Source organism: Tamandua tetradactyla, chromosome 14 (genome assembly GCF_023851605.1).
Source record: "Tamandua tetradactyla isolate mTamTet1 chromosome 14, mTamTet1.pri, whole genome shotgun sequence".
In the NCBI taxonomy this organism is placed as follows: domain Eukaryota; kingdom Metazoa; phylum Chordata; class Mammalia; order Pilosa; family Myrmecophagidae; genus Tamandua; species Tamandua tetradactyla.
In genome coordinates, this window is record NC_135340.1 from 87,137,649 (window position 1) to 87,155,616 (window position 17,968).

General features: G+C 63.4%; 2 protein-coding genes across 4 annotated transcripts; both read right to left on the reverse strand.

Annotated features, from left to right (window-relative positions):
• Positions 1-2,192: 2,192 nt before the first annotated feature.
• Positions 2,193-9,783, reverse strand: TEDC1 (tubulin epsilon and delta complex 1). Of its 3 annotated transcripts, none has more exons than XM_077128348.1 (8): positions 9,478-9,783; positions 9,303-9,381; positions 8,605-8,807; positions 7,940-8,107; positions 6,265-6,363; positions 5,036-5,122; positions 4,242-4,421; positions 2,193-2,794 (listed from the first exon to the last, which is right to left on the reverse strand). In XM_077128348.1, exons 1-8 carry the CDS (start codon positions 9,622-9,624, stop codon positions 2,465-2,467), a joined length of 1,293 nt encoding a protein of 430 aa, XP_076984463.1. In that variant the 5' UTR covers positions 9,625-9,783; the 3' UTR covers positions 2,193-2,464. The 3 variants fall into 3 exon arrangements, with proteins under 3 accessions (XP_076984463.1, XP_076984462.1, XP_076984464.1); XM_077128347.1 differs by having other exon boundaries at positions 7,940-8,164; positions 9,478-9,781; XM_077128349.1 differs by lacking the exon at positions 2,193-2,794 and adding an exon at positions 2,801-3,672 and having other exon boundaries at positions 7,940-8,164; positions 9,478-9,782.
• A 2,557-nt stretch (positions 9,784-12,340) lies between these two features.
• On the reverse strand, positions 12,341-14,112 carry CRIP1 (cysteine rich protein 1). The gene is made up of 5 exons (XM_077128352.1): positions 13,980-14,112; positions 12,862-12,956; positions 12,720-12,777; positions 12,589-12,635; positions 12,341-12,469 (listed from the first exon to the last, which is right to left on the reverse strand). The coding sequence occupies exons 1-4, from the start codon at positions 14,017-14,019 to the stop codon at positions 12,595-12,597; spliced, it is 234 nt and encodes a 77-aa protein (XP_076984467.1). The 5' UTR covers positions 14,020-14,112; the 3' UTR covers positions 12,341-12,469; positions 12,589-12,594.
• Between the last annotated feature and the right edge of the window lie 3,856 nt (positions 14,113-17,968).

Below are 17,968 nucleotides of genomic sequence, written 5' to 3' on the forward strand. Positions count from 1 at the left end.
CTGCTGTACCCCATGCCTCAGTTTCTCCTGGGAGCCTGCAAACCTGGCATCTGTCCTCTTTCCCCAGGTTCAGTGTGAGGGTTCCAGGTTTAGTAGCTTCTGATACTGGCAGTCTATTGGCCTTCTTGATTAAAATGCACCATCCACATAGTCTGCATACTTTCTTGATTCTAATTCTTTATTGTTTATAAGCACTGCAAATAAATTTTCCCACTCTGGCTTTCCCTTCTCCTCTGAGGTGTGAGTACGCACACGTTTCTACTTTGATGGAGTAAATGTGTCAAGTGCTCCTTCTGTGCTCCTCCACACACGCAGCTCCCTGCATCAAGCACGAGTGTCTCCGTCATTTCTGGTAGTTTGTCTTGTTCACTTTTAGTGTTGGTGCCACTGGAAATGGCACCCAGGTCTGCCCAGCTGCAGAACTGACTACACTTTCCTCACAGATACTCACTGGTCTACTGGGCTCAGAGCCTCTGTCCCCCTCCTGCTCTCTCCTCTCCCCTCTCCTGCCCTCTTCCTCTCTCTTTCCCCCCCCTTCCTCCCCCCTCTCCTGCCTCCTTCTTCCTCCCCCCCTTTCCATTTCCTCCCCCCTCCCTCTGTCCCCTACCTCCTTCCTCACCCCTACCCTCCCCCGTCTCCTACCCCCCTTTCTCTTTGGTCAGATGCACAGCTGGCCTGTGCCTCCAGCACTCTGCAACCCACCCAATCTGGGTGTACTGGGCAGGACCCTTCCCTGGTTGCCCAGCCCTGGTCTTAGGCCTTTGAAGCTGGCCCATCAACAGCTGACAGGGACTAACAGGTCACCCTGCGCTCAGGGAGTCAGAGGGGCTCTGAAAGAGGCAAAGCACATGTGGCGGCAGCGTGAGGGCCCTGAGGATGTGGAGGCCAAGTGCAGGGGCCAGGGCGGCCTCTGGGGTCCATGGGCAGTCACTGCTGACAGCAGTAGCAGCCCAGTGAGCGCGGCAGCCAGGCCCACAGCCTGGAGAGGACACAGCCTGCCCACCCTGTACACTGACCAGGGCTGGGCTGCCGACCTGCACAGCCAGGAAGTCACAAACCTGCGTGGCTTTTAGCTGCCAAGTGTGCAACGACTTGCTCCAGCAGCACCAGCAGGCTGCGGGCAGGAAGTCGTTCTGTCTCTTGGCCATCTGCACAAAGCCACAGCCCATGCCCCTTGTCAACTGCCTGCATGTTAGAATCCATGTCTGGAGTTCCACAGACCCACAGACACACAGGGCCAGGCACACAGACACATACAAAGGGACACAGAAAGTCAGACAGACACAGGGACACACAGACACACAGACACATAGAAGACACAGGGATACACAGAGACACAGGGTCAGAACACACACAGACACACGCAAACTCACAGACCACAGACCCTGTCATCCCGCAGTGGCAACGGGCACTGCAAGCTCACCTCCTGGCCGTGCTGAGCTGGGCTCCCCACCATAGGGCAGACAATGGGGGGGGAGAGGCTATGGGGCACCAGGATGAGGGAGGTGGCCTGCAACTGAGGGTAGCAGGGGCCACAGCAGAGGCAGAAGGAAGGAGCTGAGGTTGAGGCCACCACCTGGGCTGGCAGGAGCCCCAACAAGGGAGAGGAGGGCTGGCTGGCAAGGAAGCAGGGCCAGCACCTTGGGCTGGCCTGTGTCTACTGCTGGGGACAGGGGCCTTGCAAGGCTAGGCCTAGGGGGCACTCCAGTGGGCTGGGGGCACATCCCAGGAGCACAGATGCTTCTTTGTCAGGGCCAGGCCAGACCCACCAGGGAGCCCACAAGACAGAGCCCCTCTGTCCTCCACTCACACTGGGTGCCACCCCTAAGAAATGGGCATTCATCTGCGCTCCAGACTCACACATGTGTACACGCACACGCACACTAGGCACACACATGCACATGTATAAGCCCATTCACATGTGCACCAGGCACATCTTTAGCCCAGTATAGGGACGGGGCAAGGTGACTGCTCAGGATGACTAGGCCCAGTGGGTCTTCGGGTTCGGGGGCATGGACTTCGGTAGCATCCCCAGGGTCCTGACACCCACCCAGTGTAGGCTGCACCCAGATCTCCATGCTCACCAGCCCCCACGTGCCCGGCCTCTGTCGCAACTGCCTCCCAGGTATACCTTTCCCCTGACTCCTCCCCCAGACAGAGACCTGAGAGGGCCACAGAGGAACAGCCAGCAACCCTGTCCTGCAGGGGGCTCCATGATTTATTTCTGAGTCCAGCCTGAGCCTGAACCCACAGCCACCAGAAATTCTCATGACCTCCAGGGGTACGGGGTAGTGGTGGGGAGGGGATAGCCAGGCTAGGACCCTGAGCCCACCCAGTGCTACAGGCCAAAGGGCTGGGCCCTGGTGGGCCAGGATGGGCGCAGCCATGGAGGCAGCACAGCCCAGGGCTCTGCATCGGCCACTCCAGGGTCAGGTTCCCGCCAAGGGGGCTGTGCCAGGTGGCCTCAGCGTCTAGGTGGCAGGATCCAGATAAAGCCTGGTAGGGTCCCCGCCAGCCTGGCCAGCTCCTGCCGACACTGTTCCTGCAGCTGCCGCAGTGCCGCCTCCAGGCAGGCCTCCTTGCTCCTCAGTGCCCTGATCACCTCGGCAGCCTGCAGGCCCCGACCCGCAGGTGCCCCAGGCTGATTCCTCACCAGCCGGTGGGGCCCATGGAGCTGGGCCGGGTCCCCACCTCGATCCCAGGCCTGCCGCAGGGCCGCCAGCTCCTGTGCCACAGCCGCCTGCAAGGTCTGCAGTGTCGTGCTCCACACAGAGCTCCGGCTCTGGCATCGGACCTGCACGGAGGAGATGGCAGCACTTGCAGCACCCACAGGCCAGCCCAGCCAGGCCATCACACAGAGTCCCTTGGCACTCCAGCTCCCTGACCCATCTTCTCCAAAGGATGGCGTGCCTGCCCAGGGCCAGCTTAGAAGGTGCCCCCCCAATCTTGGCTGGCTCTGCCCACCCTCACTGAGTCAGTGGCCACAGGGCCCCCACTGGACCCAGGAACAGCCTACCCCCAGCACTGCAGGCCTTGGAGCAGGTCACCAGCCTCTGTCCCATCTCTGCCCCTCCCTCAGGACTACCCAGCTGTACACCGCACTTGCTCGGGGCAGGGACAGCACACAGCATGCCAGGTCCCTAGGGGACAGCCAGCCTTCGATGTCCACTCTGGGTTCCTGATTGCCACGCAGAAGCAGGACGTACCTGCTGTGCGTGTGAACAGACTGAGCGGACACTGAGCTGCTCATGTCCCATGTCCCTCAGGGGAGGTCCTATCTCAGAGCCCCTGGAAGGCTGGATGGCTGGGGGGCGGGGCCTCTCCATGGGGTCTTCTCGCCCACAGCTTTCCTGCCTCAAGAGAGGCACCCTGTACCCAACCAGCTCTGCCTGTGAGGTGCCCAGAAAGGGAAATGGACACAGCCTGACACGTGGAGCGTCACGCATCCTCGTCACTGCCAGGCAGAGTATGCCCAGCTCAGCCTGGCCAAGGGGACAGCCCTGACTCATGCCAGACCCCCAGTGAAGGGGCAGGGGACGGGAACGGCCCGGGGGGCAGCAGGCATCATCACCACTTGGGCAGGGGCAGGGAGGAGTCCTTCCACATTAGAGAAGTGAGCGGACATTTCAGAGGGAAGCCATGCCTGCAAAGTTTTCAAATGTGTCCAAAACGCTGAAATGAAGAAGCAAATATGGCAGGCACTGCATGAACAGCTCCGCTCAACCACAGGGGAAGGTGGTGCCCCGGGAGGCCCCAAAGCCATGGGCAGGTGGAATGGGGGCCAACAAGGACCCCCAGCAGCCAGGGCAGAGCAGGGCACGCCCTGGGCACTGGGAGAGGCACCGGCCGCCGTACGCTCTGTGGGTGCCTCAGGAACACATGGGGATCGGAGGCAAGGCGGCGCCAGCATGGCACACGTGGCTACGGGAGAACGGGGAGCCCAGGCAGGCGCAGAGCCGAGTGGACCAGGCGGGAGCTTCGCCACTTTTGTGGGAGCACAGCCCCGGAACCACAAGTGGTACACACACCAGGTGGCACTGAGGGGCTCCGCCCTCACAACCGCCCCCAGAATAGACCAGTAGGAGTGAGCTCAAGGGGCAAGGGTGCCTGGAGGGCAGGAAAGAATCACTGCAGGGAAGGAGACTGGGAGGGGCAAGGGACGGAGGGGATCCCTGGAGATTGAGAAGAACCCCAGGGATGGTGGGAACCCCCGGGGATGGAGCAGATCCCCAGGTGCTCACCTGCGCCTCCCGCGCTGCCCGGAGGGGCTCTGAAGCTGCCCGCAGCTCCTCCTGAAGCGCCCGCAGCTCCCCTGCCACCAGTTCCCACTGCCCAGCCACAGGGTCAGGGATCTTGGGCAGAAACGTGGGCAGTGAGCCAGCATCAGGGGCCTGTGGGGGGCAGATGTCCAGGACTGTGTCCTGTAGAGAGACCCAAGGGAGGGGATGACAGACAGGGCTGCAGACAACAGACCCGGCTTCCTGGGCATCAGGGGCAGACAGCGCTGAGGCTCAGAGGGGCACAGAGGCCAGAGTCCAGAAGGCTGCGGCCCCGAGCCAGAGACAGGAGCCAGTAGCGTTGTGTCCCCCACCAGCCTAGAGCCCCTGGCTCCCTTGCCCACTGGTATCCCCGTCCAGCCACGTAGAACCCAGAGACGGCCCTGAGCCTGGAGGCCCCAGAGCCGCAAACAAACACAGAGCACAGGCCAAGCAAGGGAGCTGCCAGGTGGGGATGACCCACAGCGCCCCTGGGGTGCACCTCAGTATCCACCCAGCTGGTCCCCCAACGGATCCACGTGCCCCCAGATGGCCGAGGGCTCCCGAGGTGGCCAATCCGGGCAGGGACTAGACCAGAAGCCAGGAACGGACACATAGCTGCCCTGGGCCTTCCCTTCCAGTCCCCTCCCTGCCCCTGCCTCACCCCTCGTGCCCCAGAGCCTGCCCTTCCTGTCTGGAAAACGGGAAGCCCCTCCCACCCACGCAGGGCTGCCAAGCTCCAGGCCCTGGGAGCGGGCGAGCAGCTGTGCAGCCCGTACCATCCACCGCCAGAAGACCAGCTCTCGGTGCCGCCACGCCACGGCAGCCTCCAGGTGTGCGTTCTCCTTCTCCAGCGCCTGCAGCAGCTGAAACATGGCCCTGGCTGTCAGGACCCCCAAGCCCGGTGGAGCCCCCACATCTCAGGGCCGTGCCTCTCCCACATACCACCAGCCTCAGCTCCCAGCCCCTCAGGGCTCCGTGCCCTGCCGCATCTGCCCAGGCGCCTCGCTCCCCTGGGCCCAGGTCTCCCTCCGGCCGTAGGGTCCCTGCCCCACCCAGCACCCAGCACTGCCCTGAGCAACTTCTAGCCTAAGAGCCAAGGAGGAGCCGCTGTGGGGGTGGGGGCAGGAAAGGGCAGTCGTGAGGAGGGGGATACGTGCAGCCAAGTCATCTCCAGGAAGAGCGGAGCCCATGGCGCCCAGGGACACCTACCATGGCCAGGGCGAGAACAGGTCCCACCCAGCCTTGCAGGGACCAGGCCACTGGGGCCAGGAGGGACCTAAGGCTAAGGCACATAGGGAGACACAGACCCTGAGGAGGAACTACTGGCAGCCTCCCTTCCTGGCCTCCCTCCCCAGGTGGGACCGGCTGGCCAGCTGCTGGGTGCCTCTGACCCCCCAGATCCCTGCCCCCAACCAGCCCGGGTTGCAGGGGCCGCCCAAAGCCAGGAACAGGAGCCGAGCCTCTGGGACCATGAAGCCTGGGAGGTGGGGGTACAGTGGCCCTGAGCTCCAGGCCAGGTGGTGCCAGTCTCATCGCAGGAGTGACAGCCAGCCTGGGGAAAGAGCCAGGACTGACACATGGACCCAACAAGTAGGCGTGGGGCAGAAGGTCAGCAGGGACAGGGGCAGGAGGGTCAAGGAACGGGTCATCATCTGCCTGGCTCTGCCTGGGTCAACCCGGAGCCCAGGGCAGGCCTGCCCAGGAAGTGCCATCCCCAGCACTTGAGGCCCTGGGAGCTGTCTGTCCCCAGCATGGGCTTTGGGGACCTGCCCTTGACAAGACCCCAAACCTCCCTGCACCACCAGGGACTGGGACCCCTGGGCCTCAAGGTGGCAACCCGTGCATATGAACCCCAGACGGTGTCCCCGCACTCCACGTGGGTGCCAGCCCTGCCCTTGGCCCGCCCATCCTGGCTGCGCCTACAGCTGCAGGCACCCAGCAGTCACGCCTCAGCTCCTGGCAGCTGGGTCTTCTGTCTCAGGCCCCGACCAGACCCCTGCCTCACCTGCCGGCTGCCCTCCGGGTCCCTGAGCAGCTCCGTCTCGGCAGCAGACAGGTGGCCCAGGCTTGGGTCGCTGTGGCAGCCTCGGGTGTAAGTGTGGACCTGAAACCGTGCAGATGCAGGCTAGGCGGGGATGGGGCGAGGCTTGCTCCCTGCGCGGATCACGGGGCACCCACATACACCCCACGTCCCACCCTCCATGGCACCTGCCTGAGGGTGAGGGTTTGGAGGGATTGCACGGGCAGAGGCCAGGCTCAGAACAGGGCTCTGCCCGCCAGCTGGGGGACCCTGGAGCTGCAGCGTGAGGCAGAATGGCCTCCAGACAGGCCCTGGGGTCCAGCGAGGCCAGGGGCATAGCGGGTGGACATGAGTGCTGTCTCGCCCTGGGGGGCAGGAGGCAGGGAGGCTCCCCAGTGGAGATGAGCCCAAGGAGGTGCAGAAGCATAAATAAGGGGTATATCAGAAGCAAGGGTTAACAGGCCTGGGCAAGAGAGAAAGGTGTCCAGTGTGTGGTAAGGTGGGGGAGAGCACAGGGTGAGAAGCAATGGGAGGGAGGGAGATGCCTTCCTCCACCTACTCAGTAAGCAATGCCTCCTCCCATCCCACCCCCTGGCTCCCCTGCTTGGCCTCCGGGCCTCAGGAACCCAAGCACAACCCAGTGAGACCCACACTGAAGACCCCTCCCAGCTGCGACCCCAGGCCTCCAGGAGGACATCACACCTCCAGGTGCATGACCAGCACTGGCCAGCAGCACAGTAGACAGCCACAGCCCCAGGAGCCTGAGTGGGTCCCCACAGCCACTGCCTACCCCCCCCCACAACACCCACCCTAGGGTTCCTGCAGGGACCAACCCACAGAGGGCAGCAGGAACAGGCCACAGAGGGAGGGCAAAGCAGCCAGGCTGCTGTTGAGGGGAAACCCCATCCTTGGGTGGGAAACGGTCCCCTCAGCCTCGGACACCTGCAGTCTGTCCAAGAATCCCCCACAGTTCCCAGCAAGTGTCTGGCCCCCAGCCCACCCCGCCTTCTACCGTGGCAGAGCTACACCTTAGACATTTCAGTCGTGGAGCAAACCAAAATCTGCGTGGGGAGCCCTGAGCCCATCTTTGCCCAGAGTGGCCTCGGGCGTGCTCCCGCTGCTCCTGCCCAATGGCACCAGGCCCTCCTCCCTGGCTGCCCCACACGGCTGAGTTAGGAAAGGCCCTGGCAGGGCCTGTCAACTCAGCACTCTCATTTCTCTGCAAAATGTGATTCAAATGGCAAAATGACAATTCACCAGAACCTCTCCAGGAGTTTTCAAAGGTGCCCCAGGCCAGCCCAGTGCCTGGCTGGCCCAGCCTGGGCTGGGTCTACCCCCTGGGGCAAACTCTATACCCAATCTCATCACCCCTGAAATCGGGTTCCTTCTACCAGGCCAGGGTGCCGTGGAGGAGGCCGGCTGGGCACTCACCTGGCCTCCACCCCAGGGTTGTCCCAGCTCTGTCCTGCTGTGCCCCCACAGACCAGGCCACCTGGACCCTCTGGGTCACTCCAAGGAAGTACCCCACCCCACCAGCTCCCAGCAGTGGTAACAGCCCAGCATCCAGCCCTGGGCTCAGGCCCTACTAGGCAGGGCAGGTGCTGAAGGGCCCCCACCACGGAACAGGCAGCTCAAAGAGGGCCTGGCCACAGGGTGCTACCTTGCTGAGGAGGGCACACTGCTCCTGCTGGGTGGACATCAGGTTTCGCCACCGGAACCGCAGCTTTCCCATCAGCCACTGCACATGGCGGACGTCCACATGGAGATCTGACCCCATGTGCAGGGCAGGCAGGCCGGCACTGTCCCTGCCACAGGCCAGGTCCTCATGCTGGAGGGGACAAGTGTCAGGTTCTGTGCTTATGCCCCCACTGGGGACTTCAAAACACTGGGTGCAAGAAAAAGAGAAAAGAGTCCTGGGAATGTGAGCTGTGAGTCTCAAAGTGCCCAGGGAGAGCTGGGCTGGCCCTGGAGGCACACCCATGGGACACCAAACCCTGAAAGTGGACAGGACAGCCTGGGAACAGAGCGCCAACCTGGACAGCCAAACACACACAACTTGCAGCTTATGGGGCTGTCCTGCAGGCTGAGGATGGGACACAGAGAGGGCAGAGGAGGGCAGCAAGGAGAGGGAGGGGGGAAGGACAGGGAGGAGGGAGGCACAGGGAGTGGGTTCAACAAAAAACATGTAGAGGCCTTGTCCTACACCAGAAGAAGTGCCTCTGGCTAAACCTGAGACCTGAGACCTTGCGGGGCCCAGTGCCAGCCCTGTGTTCCCAGAGTCCCCAGAACCCCTGCCAGGGCTTTACCCAGCGGCCCTTCACCCACCTCGCACACGGCCATCTCATCACCCAGCCGCACGCGTGTACGGGCCAGCAGCCGCTCAAGCAGGGGCCCGCGGGCCAGCAGCCAGGACAAGGCCAGCAGTAATTCGCGGCTGCCCCGGGAGCCATCCTCGGGGAGCTGGGCCAGCGCAGGCCGCGGGTAGCCCTGGGAACGCAGCGCTGCCTTCACGAAGCGGACTTGGGCCTCTGGTGGGACAGGGGGACAGTCAGCTGGGCCCACCAGTCCTTCTGGGCAGCCTGCTTGAGCAGCCTGAGTGTTCACTGCCTGCCAGCCTTCTGCACCAGAGCCAGGGACCCCACACGACCCCCCACCCTGAGACTCTCTCAGAGAAAACCCCAGGGGACTGGGCTCACAAAGCAGAGGACTGGCCAGGGACTAGCCAGGACAGTCTATGGAGAGGGCGGAGCTCACGCGAAACTAGAGAAGCTGCTGGGCGGGGCAAGTGGGGGCGGGGCTTAACGATACGGCTGTTGCAGGGAGGCGTGGTTATGGGGTGGGCATGACTAGCAGACATGGTAGCGATGTGGGGAAAAGAGGGGCTACCAGGGAGGGCGGAATTGTATGGGGCGGCAGGAGCTAGGACGGAGGGGGCTGTGGGGTACGGAGAGACTTGCGGAGACCCGACAGTTGGGGGGCGGGGCTTGCTGGAAGCGCGATGTTGCTGGTGGGCAGGGGTTTACCAAGGGCCCCCGAGGCCTTGGCGCCGTCCTCGGAGATCGCGGAGAGCACTCGGAAGAGCAGCTGCCAGAGCGCGGGGGTCTGCAGGGGCAAAGCAGGAGGTCCCACGTCCCGGCCCACCTTCTCGCGCCCACCTGGGCCCTCTTCCCGCCCGGCCGCCCGCCCCGCGGGGCTCACCGCCTCCGGGTGGTCGAACTTGGCACGGCGGAAGGTCTCGGGGCTGGGCCCGATGGGCAGCGCTCGACTCAGCGCGGCGATGGCATCGGGCAGGGTCCCCAAGCCTGCTCCGGGTGCCCGGTCCACCCCGCGCCGCCGCCGCGCCATGCAGCCGGCACCAGCAGCCTCGAACTGCCTGGCCCCGCCCGCACCCAGTCAATCACCGCGCCGGACCCGCCCCAGGGCCGGTCAATCACCGCGCGGGGCCCAACCACCGCTCCAGCTGGGATCTGCGCCCAACCACCGCGCCGGACCCGCCCCGCGCCCAATCAATCACCGCGGGGCAGGACCCGGCGCCCAATCACCGCGCGCAACCACCAAGTCGTCCACCGCCCCGCCCCCAGTTAACCGCCCCGCGCCCAACCGCGAGTAACCGCCCCAGGCGCCATCAATCTTCGCGGCCGCCGAACATCCACGGCCGGGCCCAAACGGCCGGCTCAGGCGTTTGTTTCGTCGCTATGGTGCAGCCTCCCGCCAGCTAGCCCTTCCCGCCCAGTCCTTGCGGCGCCGGGACAAGCTTGTCCCCACCCTGTCCAGCGCGTGAGCACGGTCGCCTCGTAGCCGCCCAGAGAGGCTGGGCGCGCGGGGCTGGAGGGCGAAGCCGCGTCGGGGGTGCCCCCTGGGGCCTCTTGTGCCTGCGCCCCGCGGCTCGCTCCTGCGCCGCCCCACATCCCGCTCCCCGGGGTCCGACCCTAAGGTCTCAGCCCCTGCACACGGGCTGGGGGTGGGCAGGCGACGCCCTCTCCCCACTCCCCAGCGCTAGCAGCCCTCAGCAGGGAAGGTGGCCGCTCTATCACCACCCCCCAGGCCTCCAGACCACCCTAACTCCTCCCGTCTCTCGCTGCCGGGGTTCCCTGCTGCGGGGCCCTCTCGCTGCCCCGCACGTTCAATTTTTCTTTCCCGCCTCGACGCAGTGGAAAAGGGACCTGGAGTAGAGTCTTTGGAAGAAAATCCGTTCAGCCACTTTCGAAACAACTTGGCACATGCTATCGAAGTGAAACCTAAGTTTACCGTACAACTCAACAGTGCCACTCCCAGGAATCTACCCACACAATGAAAACTTAGGTTCCCACAAAGACACAGGCAGAGTCCATGGCAGGTTTATTAATAATGGCCCAAAGTCCGTTGGCCAGTGAGCATGGGTGCAGATGGTGTGTGTCCATACTGCTCAATAAAAGTGAGCAGGGCAGACATGTGTTACCACCTGGGTGAAGTTATACAATGTCATCCTCAAGGAAAGAAAACTGGTGCAAAAGCCTTTATGAAATGTCCAGGAAAAGCAAATCTACAGAGACCAAAGCAGGTTGGTGGCTGCACCCACTGCACAGGGGAGCCAGGAGCGCCTGCAAACAAGCTGGAAGGCAGTTGGGGGGCTGGAGGTCTGAGACCAACTGTGGGGATGGTGACAGCTCTTTAAATTTGTTAAAATCACTGAATGTCCACTTGCAATGAGTGGATTTCATGGTACCTATATTATTCCTCAGTACAGCTGTGAAGACAGAAGGAAAAAATGGGGAGAGGGAGGAAGAAAAGGAAGGAAGGGAAGAAATCAATCCTCCCTAGACCACACAAGCCCTCCCAGCCAACCTCCCATCCTCCCCAGCTAGGTGCCCCCTCCTCCAGCTGCTGCCCCTCCTCAACCCTCCCCTCACTAACTGACCCACCTTGAGTTTGGCCTCCTCCCAGGTACCTCCTGGGTTCCCCTGACCCAGGCATCCCCACCCTGACTGGGTTATTTCTCATCTCCCTGGGAGCTGCAGTGGGCAGCCTCATCCCAAATGGCCATATGCACATGGCCCCACACCACGCTTGCTCCTTAATGACCCACCTCACCAGCTAGCTTTTCAGTGAGCACTCCCTCTTTCCACTTGCAGGACCCATTCTGGCTACCAGGTGTCACCTGCACCCCAAATCCCCCCAAGGGACAGAGGCACCTCAGCCCCCACCCACCACTGTCCAACCAGAAACTCTCAACCCCTCCTTAGCTTCTTACTCCCATCCCTTCAGTCACCGAACATGCTGTGGCTGTCACCTAAGGAGTTCCCCAGGAATTCTTGGGACACCAAGTTCCCTCACACACACACCTTCACCACAGGCCCCTAACCCTGTGTCCAACCTCTTCCCAAGGCCTATTGAGCTCAGGCTTCCAGGACCCCACCACAGGCCAATGGCTGGGCCAGAGCCACTTCCCAGGCTGAGGTGGCCCCTCTGGGCCCTTTCCTTCTTGCTGCCCAGCAAGTGCATGTTCCAAATCCCTCCACCAGAGCTCCAAGCCTCTTGGCAGGCTGGACAAGCTGAGCTTCTTATGCAGCCACAGTACCTCCTGCAGAGATGCGGGGAGAGGGGGCCAGGCAGGAAGGAGACCCAGGTGGGGAGGGAGCAGGAAGTGAGGGGACAGGGGCAGGCGAGGAGCCCCACAGCTGCCCCAAAAGCTTCTCCTAAAGGGAACTAGCCTGAGCTGCAGCTGACTCATGCAGGCTCTGACCCCTGCCAGGTCAGCCTGTGCTCCACCAGCCCCACCGGCCCCAGACCTCATTCCTGCTGACCCTCCAGCCCCATTCCACAACCCCAAGGAAGGGCTCAAGGCCTCACTGCTGAACTGGGCGATGGAGCGCTGAGTCTCCGTGGGCCCTGGAGCTGGGCGTGTGGCTCTCTAGGGTGCAGAGAGGACTCAGGTTTGCAGTGAGCCCAGGAAGACGCAGAGAAAGTGGGAGTTGCTTCTGGCAGGATGGCATCAGACGCCCCCAGCTTCAGCAACCCTTGGCCTGGTGCGCGCGCATGCGCGTGTGCACACACACACACACACATACAGGGGCCACAGGGCTTGGGAGTGTTTGGGGTTTATTGAGGATGTGAGGGGCTACAACAGAATTGAGGGGTCTGGGGGCGATTCTGCCTTGGGGGGGCAGCAGCATGGTGGGCAGCTGGGCAGCAGGGGATGGGGTACCACCACCTGTGCAGAGAGAGACAGAGACAGGTGAGCGCAGTCCCCTCCCGCTCTACCTCCCTGCCCCTCACTCAGGTGGGGACTGCTTAGGACAGGTGGAGTAGGCAGGGCTGGCGCACTTATACCTGGTTTTACTTGAAAGTGTGACTCTCAGCTCCTCCCCGCCCAAAGCCTGCAGAGGAAACAGCAGACAGGTGAGAGTAGCCAGGGGCTGGGGGAATGGGGGGGACTGGGTCAGAGGTCACAGGAAGCGTACCTTTGGGCCCGAACATGGCTGCATAGCAGGGGTGGTTGCAGTAGGGCTTGCCCTCATGCTGCAGAGAGAGGGGCCGTGAGAAGGGACCCTCAGCCCCTGCCCCTGCCACTCCCCAAGTCTTGGACCCCAGCCCCCAGCTCACCTCGGCGTGGCCCCCCGAGGTCAGGGTCTTTCCACATTTCTCACACTTCAGGCAGGGGCGATGCCAGTCCTTGCCCAGGGATGTCACCCGCTCGGCTGCAAAGGCCCAGACAGCCACCCTGGCATGAGCCACAGGCCTGCCAGGCTCCTGCCCCAGGGGATCACCTCTTGTTCCCTTCAGGTCACTCCTGCCCAAGGTCTCACCTGCGGGGCCACTCCCGCAGACATTCTCTGCGCCTCTCCCCCCACTGCAAGGTCTAGCCCTCCTTCTGCCCCAGAGGCAGAAGAAAAGGGGGGTTACGCCTCCCTTCCTCTGGGCCAGTTCAGCCTAACAACGGGAGGGGGCGCTGGTCCCCCCCTACTTCCGGGTGCAGGGCCCTAGCCACGCCCTGAGAGCTTGGGTGGGGCTGGAGGAGGAGAAAGGGGGCGCTTTCAGGGCCTGGGTTGGGGACTTGGGGTGGTCACGGGGCAGAGGGCGTGCGGCCAGGCTGGGGTCCCCCCAGGGTGGTAGACGCCACCAGGTTAAGCCGGCTTCGCCAGGCCGGCCACCCTGACCTCACACCAGGGACCAGGGCACTTCTTCCCGCTCTCCCCCGGGGGCGGTGTCCCAGGCGTGGGCGCGGGCCCAGCGCTCCATACAGCTGGAGGGCAGGAAAGCGGGCGCCCGGGATCCCAGTGCGGGGCGGGGACGGCGCCCCGCGCGCTGGTTTTCGCGTCCGTTTCCATTTAGCGCTGGGAGGGGCGGCCGAGCCCGGCATCGGGCTACCCGCGGGGTCCCCGCCAAGGGCGCGCCCGAGGCGGGGACATAGAGGACGGGGAGCTCCGAGCAGGAAGAGACAGCGGGACCCAGAGACAGCGGGATCCAGAGATGGGGAGAGACAGACAGCAGGACATTGACCGGCAGAGCTAGAGGGACCCTCCCATCGTGGGAGGAAGGCGCGTAGGGCTGGGGGCAGCGAAGCGGCTCCGGGTCGATGGGGTGGGCGCAGGGTTCTGGGGCTACAGTCTCGTTGCCAGGGCGGCGCCCAGGGGTCCCGGCTCCCCTGGCCCACCTGAGCGCGCCCAGCTCCCGCCCGGCCCGACGCCTCTGGGCCGCGCTTCCGCGGGGCTCGCGCTCACCGAAGTACACCTCCTTGGCGCATTTGGGGCACTTGGGCATCGCGGTGCCGAGTCGGAGCGGCTGCAGCTACAGCGGTGCGGGTGGACGGCGCGGACTGGGTGGATCCAGCCGGGTGGGCGCTTTTCAGCACTTCTCCTGCACCGCCCCTTGGAGACCCCGCCCCTCCCGCCCCGCCCCTGAGCCTGCCACTCGGACCCGGGCACTTCGGATTCGCGCTGACCCCGAGAAAGGTCATGTGGTCCTCCCCGCCTCTCGGCAAGACGCGGATCCGGCGAGGCCGGGCGGGGCACACAGAGAACCTGCAGGGACTCTTCAGGCGGGCGGATTTCCCCGGCGGGCTCAGGCTCCGCCCTAGCCCAGGGCTCTGCGAGACCGAGGCTTCCCTGGAGCCGGAAGGTGCGCCCCGGTCCCGACCCGCCGGCACCTGCTCCAGCCCCTAGACGTGCGGGACCCGGGGAGTGGCCCGCACCTCTGAAGCGGAAAAAGATGCACATTAGCGTGCGCGTTTGTCCCTGCACACTTTGACCGCACCCAGCTGCAGAGAGCACTGGGGGCACCTGCGGGAAGAGGGGGTTCCCCAGCCCTGTAGCCCGCCCCCGGGTACCCGCTCTGCCTAAGCGGGACCAGGAAGCCTGTCCCCACCCCGCGGGACCGCCCAGTCTTTGCCAGCGGTCCCGGGGCTCTCCCCGGGAAGTCCACTCGACCGCAGTCAGGACGCCCTGGGGTATTCGAAACAGACGATTCCGGTAGAGGGGAGCCCTCTGGGGCCTGGGGAACCCCTCTATCCCTCTGTGGCCTGGGGAGCCACTCGGCCGACCAGGGAAAGGTGCTGATCTTTATGAGAAAACACCCGAGCTCGGCGGGAGCCGCCCAAGTCCGCACGCCCAGGCCAAGCAAAGGCCGCACGGCTCCTCCCCGGTGCCAGGCGGAGACTGCATGAGCCGGGGCTGCGGGGTCAGGCCGTCCATGCCCTCGCGGCCCTCACCTCAGACGCCTGGAGGATGCCCTCAGCTCACGTGGAGGGAGGGGCTGACCGGCGCCTCCCATCTTAACCCGCGCCGCTGGCCGCGGTGGGGTCCCCTTCTCCTCAGGGTATCCCTATAACCCTGGTCAGTGCCAGTCTAGGACGCCTCTCCTGCCCACCTCCCGCCCCCAGCCCGGGGAGCGGTGGGCTGCCGGGTTTCTGTTAGTCTCTTCACCTCCCTGCTCTGCAGATGTCACCATAGTCACACCCAGTTTCTTCACTTTGCCAGCCTCCCAGGCTCCCGAATGTCCCTCAGCCCCCTCCCCCACAGCCCCTCCCGCCCCACCTCCCCTCCCCTCAGCTGCCCAGTGTCCAGCCATCGCATCTCCCCTCTACATGCGAATCTTGCAAAACAACTTTATCTTTGCACCCATCCAGCCCAAGTCCCTGTGCAGGGTGCTCAGGCTATCCATGGCTGACCCCAGGGATCGGGGATTCCTCCCACCCCAGCCACCCGCACCCAGCTCAGGCCACTGCCAGGGTCCCCACCTCACCTACCTTGGACCCACCCACCACCCAGGCCCCTGGCTGAGGACAGATTGGGAACTCCCAGGATTGAAGTTTACAGCTTAGAGCCCACCCCCACTTCCAGGCCATGTCACCCCACAGCCTCTCTCTAGTCACTGCCCTTCTCCCTACCCATCCCTCTACCGAGACTCTGACTGTACTGGGTCCTCGAGGACCCAGGTCCTTGAACCCCAACCCCCACCCCCAGAGCTGCCCTTGTGACCCCCAGGGTAAACCTTGCGCCCATTCTCACACCTGGACTCTCCTGCCCTCCCTGCCTGGCAGGGACTACTTACTGCAGGGGCTTCCGGAACCACAGCCACCCCCTACCCGTCCTTCCCCATCCTGACCCCTGGCATCTTCTGGGCTGGGCCTGCGGCTGTGGCCGGCAGCAGTCCCTATTCCCTCATCCACTAGTTCCGTATCCAGAGGCCAGCGACAAGTTGGAATGAGAGGGGAGACGGGCAGACAGAGGCACAGACCCAGGCGGGGGCCGAGGTGCAAACAGAGAGCAGGCACCCTGAGAGGGTGGGCAGAGAAGTTTGAGGTGATGGGGGTCCTGCCCCCCTCCAGGGCCCAAGCCATTCCCCACTCCAGGTCCTGAGCCCCCTCCAGGCTCAGGCCCCTCCCGGGCCAGTTTCCCCTCCAGAGTCTGTCCCCCACCTCCGGGACCCAGGCTGTTCTTGAGGAAGGACATGTCTGTCACAGACATCCTGGGGGCTCAGGCCCCACACCCTGCGCCCACATCTGTGCTGGGGGCCGCAGCTGGGGCAGGGCAGGGACCCTTTGTACTCCCCTGGAGTAGGGTGCTTGAGGGGTGCCACTGGCGCCAGGGGCCTGGACTGGTGTGTCAGCTGTGTGCAAGAAGCGGTGTGCGTGTTTCTGGGCCCGTGTGAGTGGGGATGCAGTGATTGTACCGGTGGGCACGTCTGTCGAAGTGTGCCCGTTGAGGTGTCTCTGGGATGCGTGTGTGTGCTGGGTCTCAGAGCAGACCTCTGCCCGTGTTTCTGCCCAGCCCACCCCCCTCGCAGAGCCCTGACCTGGGAGCTTTGCTGATCCTAGGACATTTGATGGGGCAGGTGGGGGCAGGGACTCAGGCTTTGTCCTCCCTCCCACCACAGGAATAGCCACACCCTCCACTCTGGACCCTGCCCCCCTTGCAAACCCGGGTGACAAATACTTTCCTAACTGTCCCAGCTGTAGTTTTTCGTTGCCATGATCACCGCAGAGAGCATGGATTCCAGGGGCAGCAAAGCGCCCTGGGCACACCCTCAGCTGGTGCCCAGCCCTTTCCCCAGAGGCCCAGACACACTCACAGGCACACCATGCCCCACACAGCACACTCACACTCCAAGGAACACTCACACTCACAGGCACACAACACACTCACAAAGGCATGCTCACACTCACAGGCACACAACACACACAACACACTCACAAAGGCATGCTCACACTCATAGGCACACATCCAATACACAACACACAAAGTCATGCTCACACAGGCACATACAACACACGCAACACACAGGCAAACACCCGACACACAGCACACTCAGAAAGGCATGCTCACACTCAGAGGCACACACCCCATACACAACACACACACAAAGGCACGCTTACACTCACAGGCACACACAACACACACTCACCCTCATCCCATACAACACACTCAGAAACATGTTCATATGCTCAGAACATACTCCCACACACATACATACACTTACACATACACACACTCAGACACGGCACACACACACAGACACACACAAGCATATACACATTCAGAAACACCTACACATTCAGATATACACACAGGCATAGTCAGACACAAAGACACATACAGACACACTCACAGGTATGCACAATTACAGGCACACACACACATAGATACACAAGCGTGCACTCAACTGACACACACACTCATATACACTCACTCCCTGGAATGCTCTGGAACTTCCACCACAAACTAGGGGCCCCAGCTTCCTTTTCTCCTGTGTCCCTTGCCATCAGCCTGTGGGCTGGGACACCTCTCAGCCGCAGCTCCCACAGCTCCTGCGTGCTACTGCCTGCTCCTTCTTCTCACAGGGTCTCGGCCCAGGCATGGCTCCTGCCTCTGGCCTCTGGCTTCCCTCCGCTCACCCAGTCCCGGCTCCTAGCCCAGAATGCATTTGTCGAATGGGGGCACTGATGCCGCCCCCAGAGGATGCGCTGGGATGCCTGCCCCTCACTGTGCCCCTCCCCAGACCAGCCAGGCAGGCTTGGAGACTGTCCTGCACTGGTCAGGGCAGGGACACTGAGCTCCCAGCTGCTTGTCTGTGCCAAGAACATCCCACCCTCCACAGGGACAGCACGAGGACACCTGCGGGTGCCGGAAGGACCCCTGCCCTAAGTGGCCAGTAGTCAGTCCAGGAAAACAGGCAGGCCAGACTCAGGCCCCCAGGGCATTCCACCCGCCCC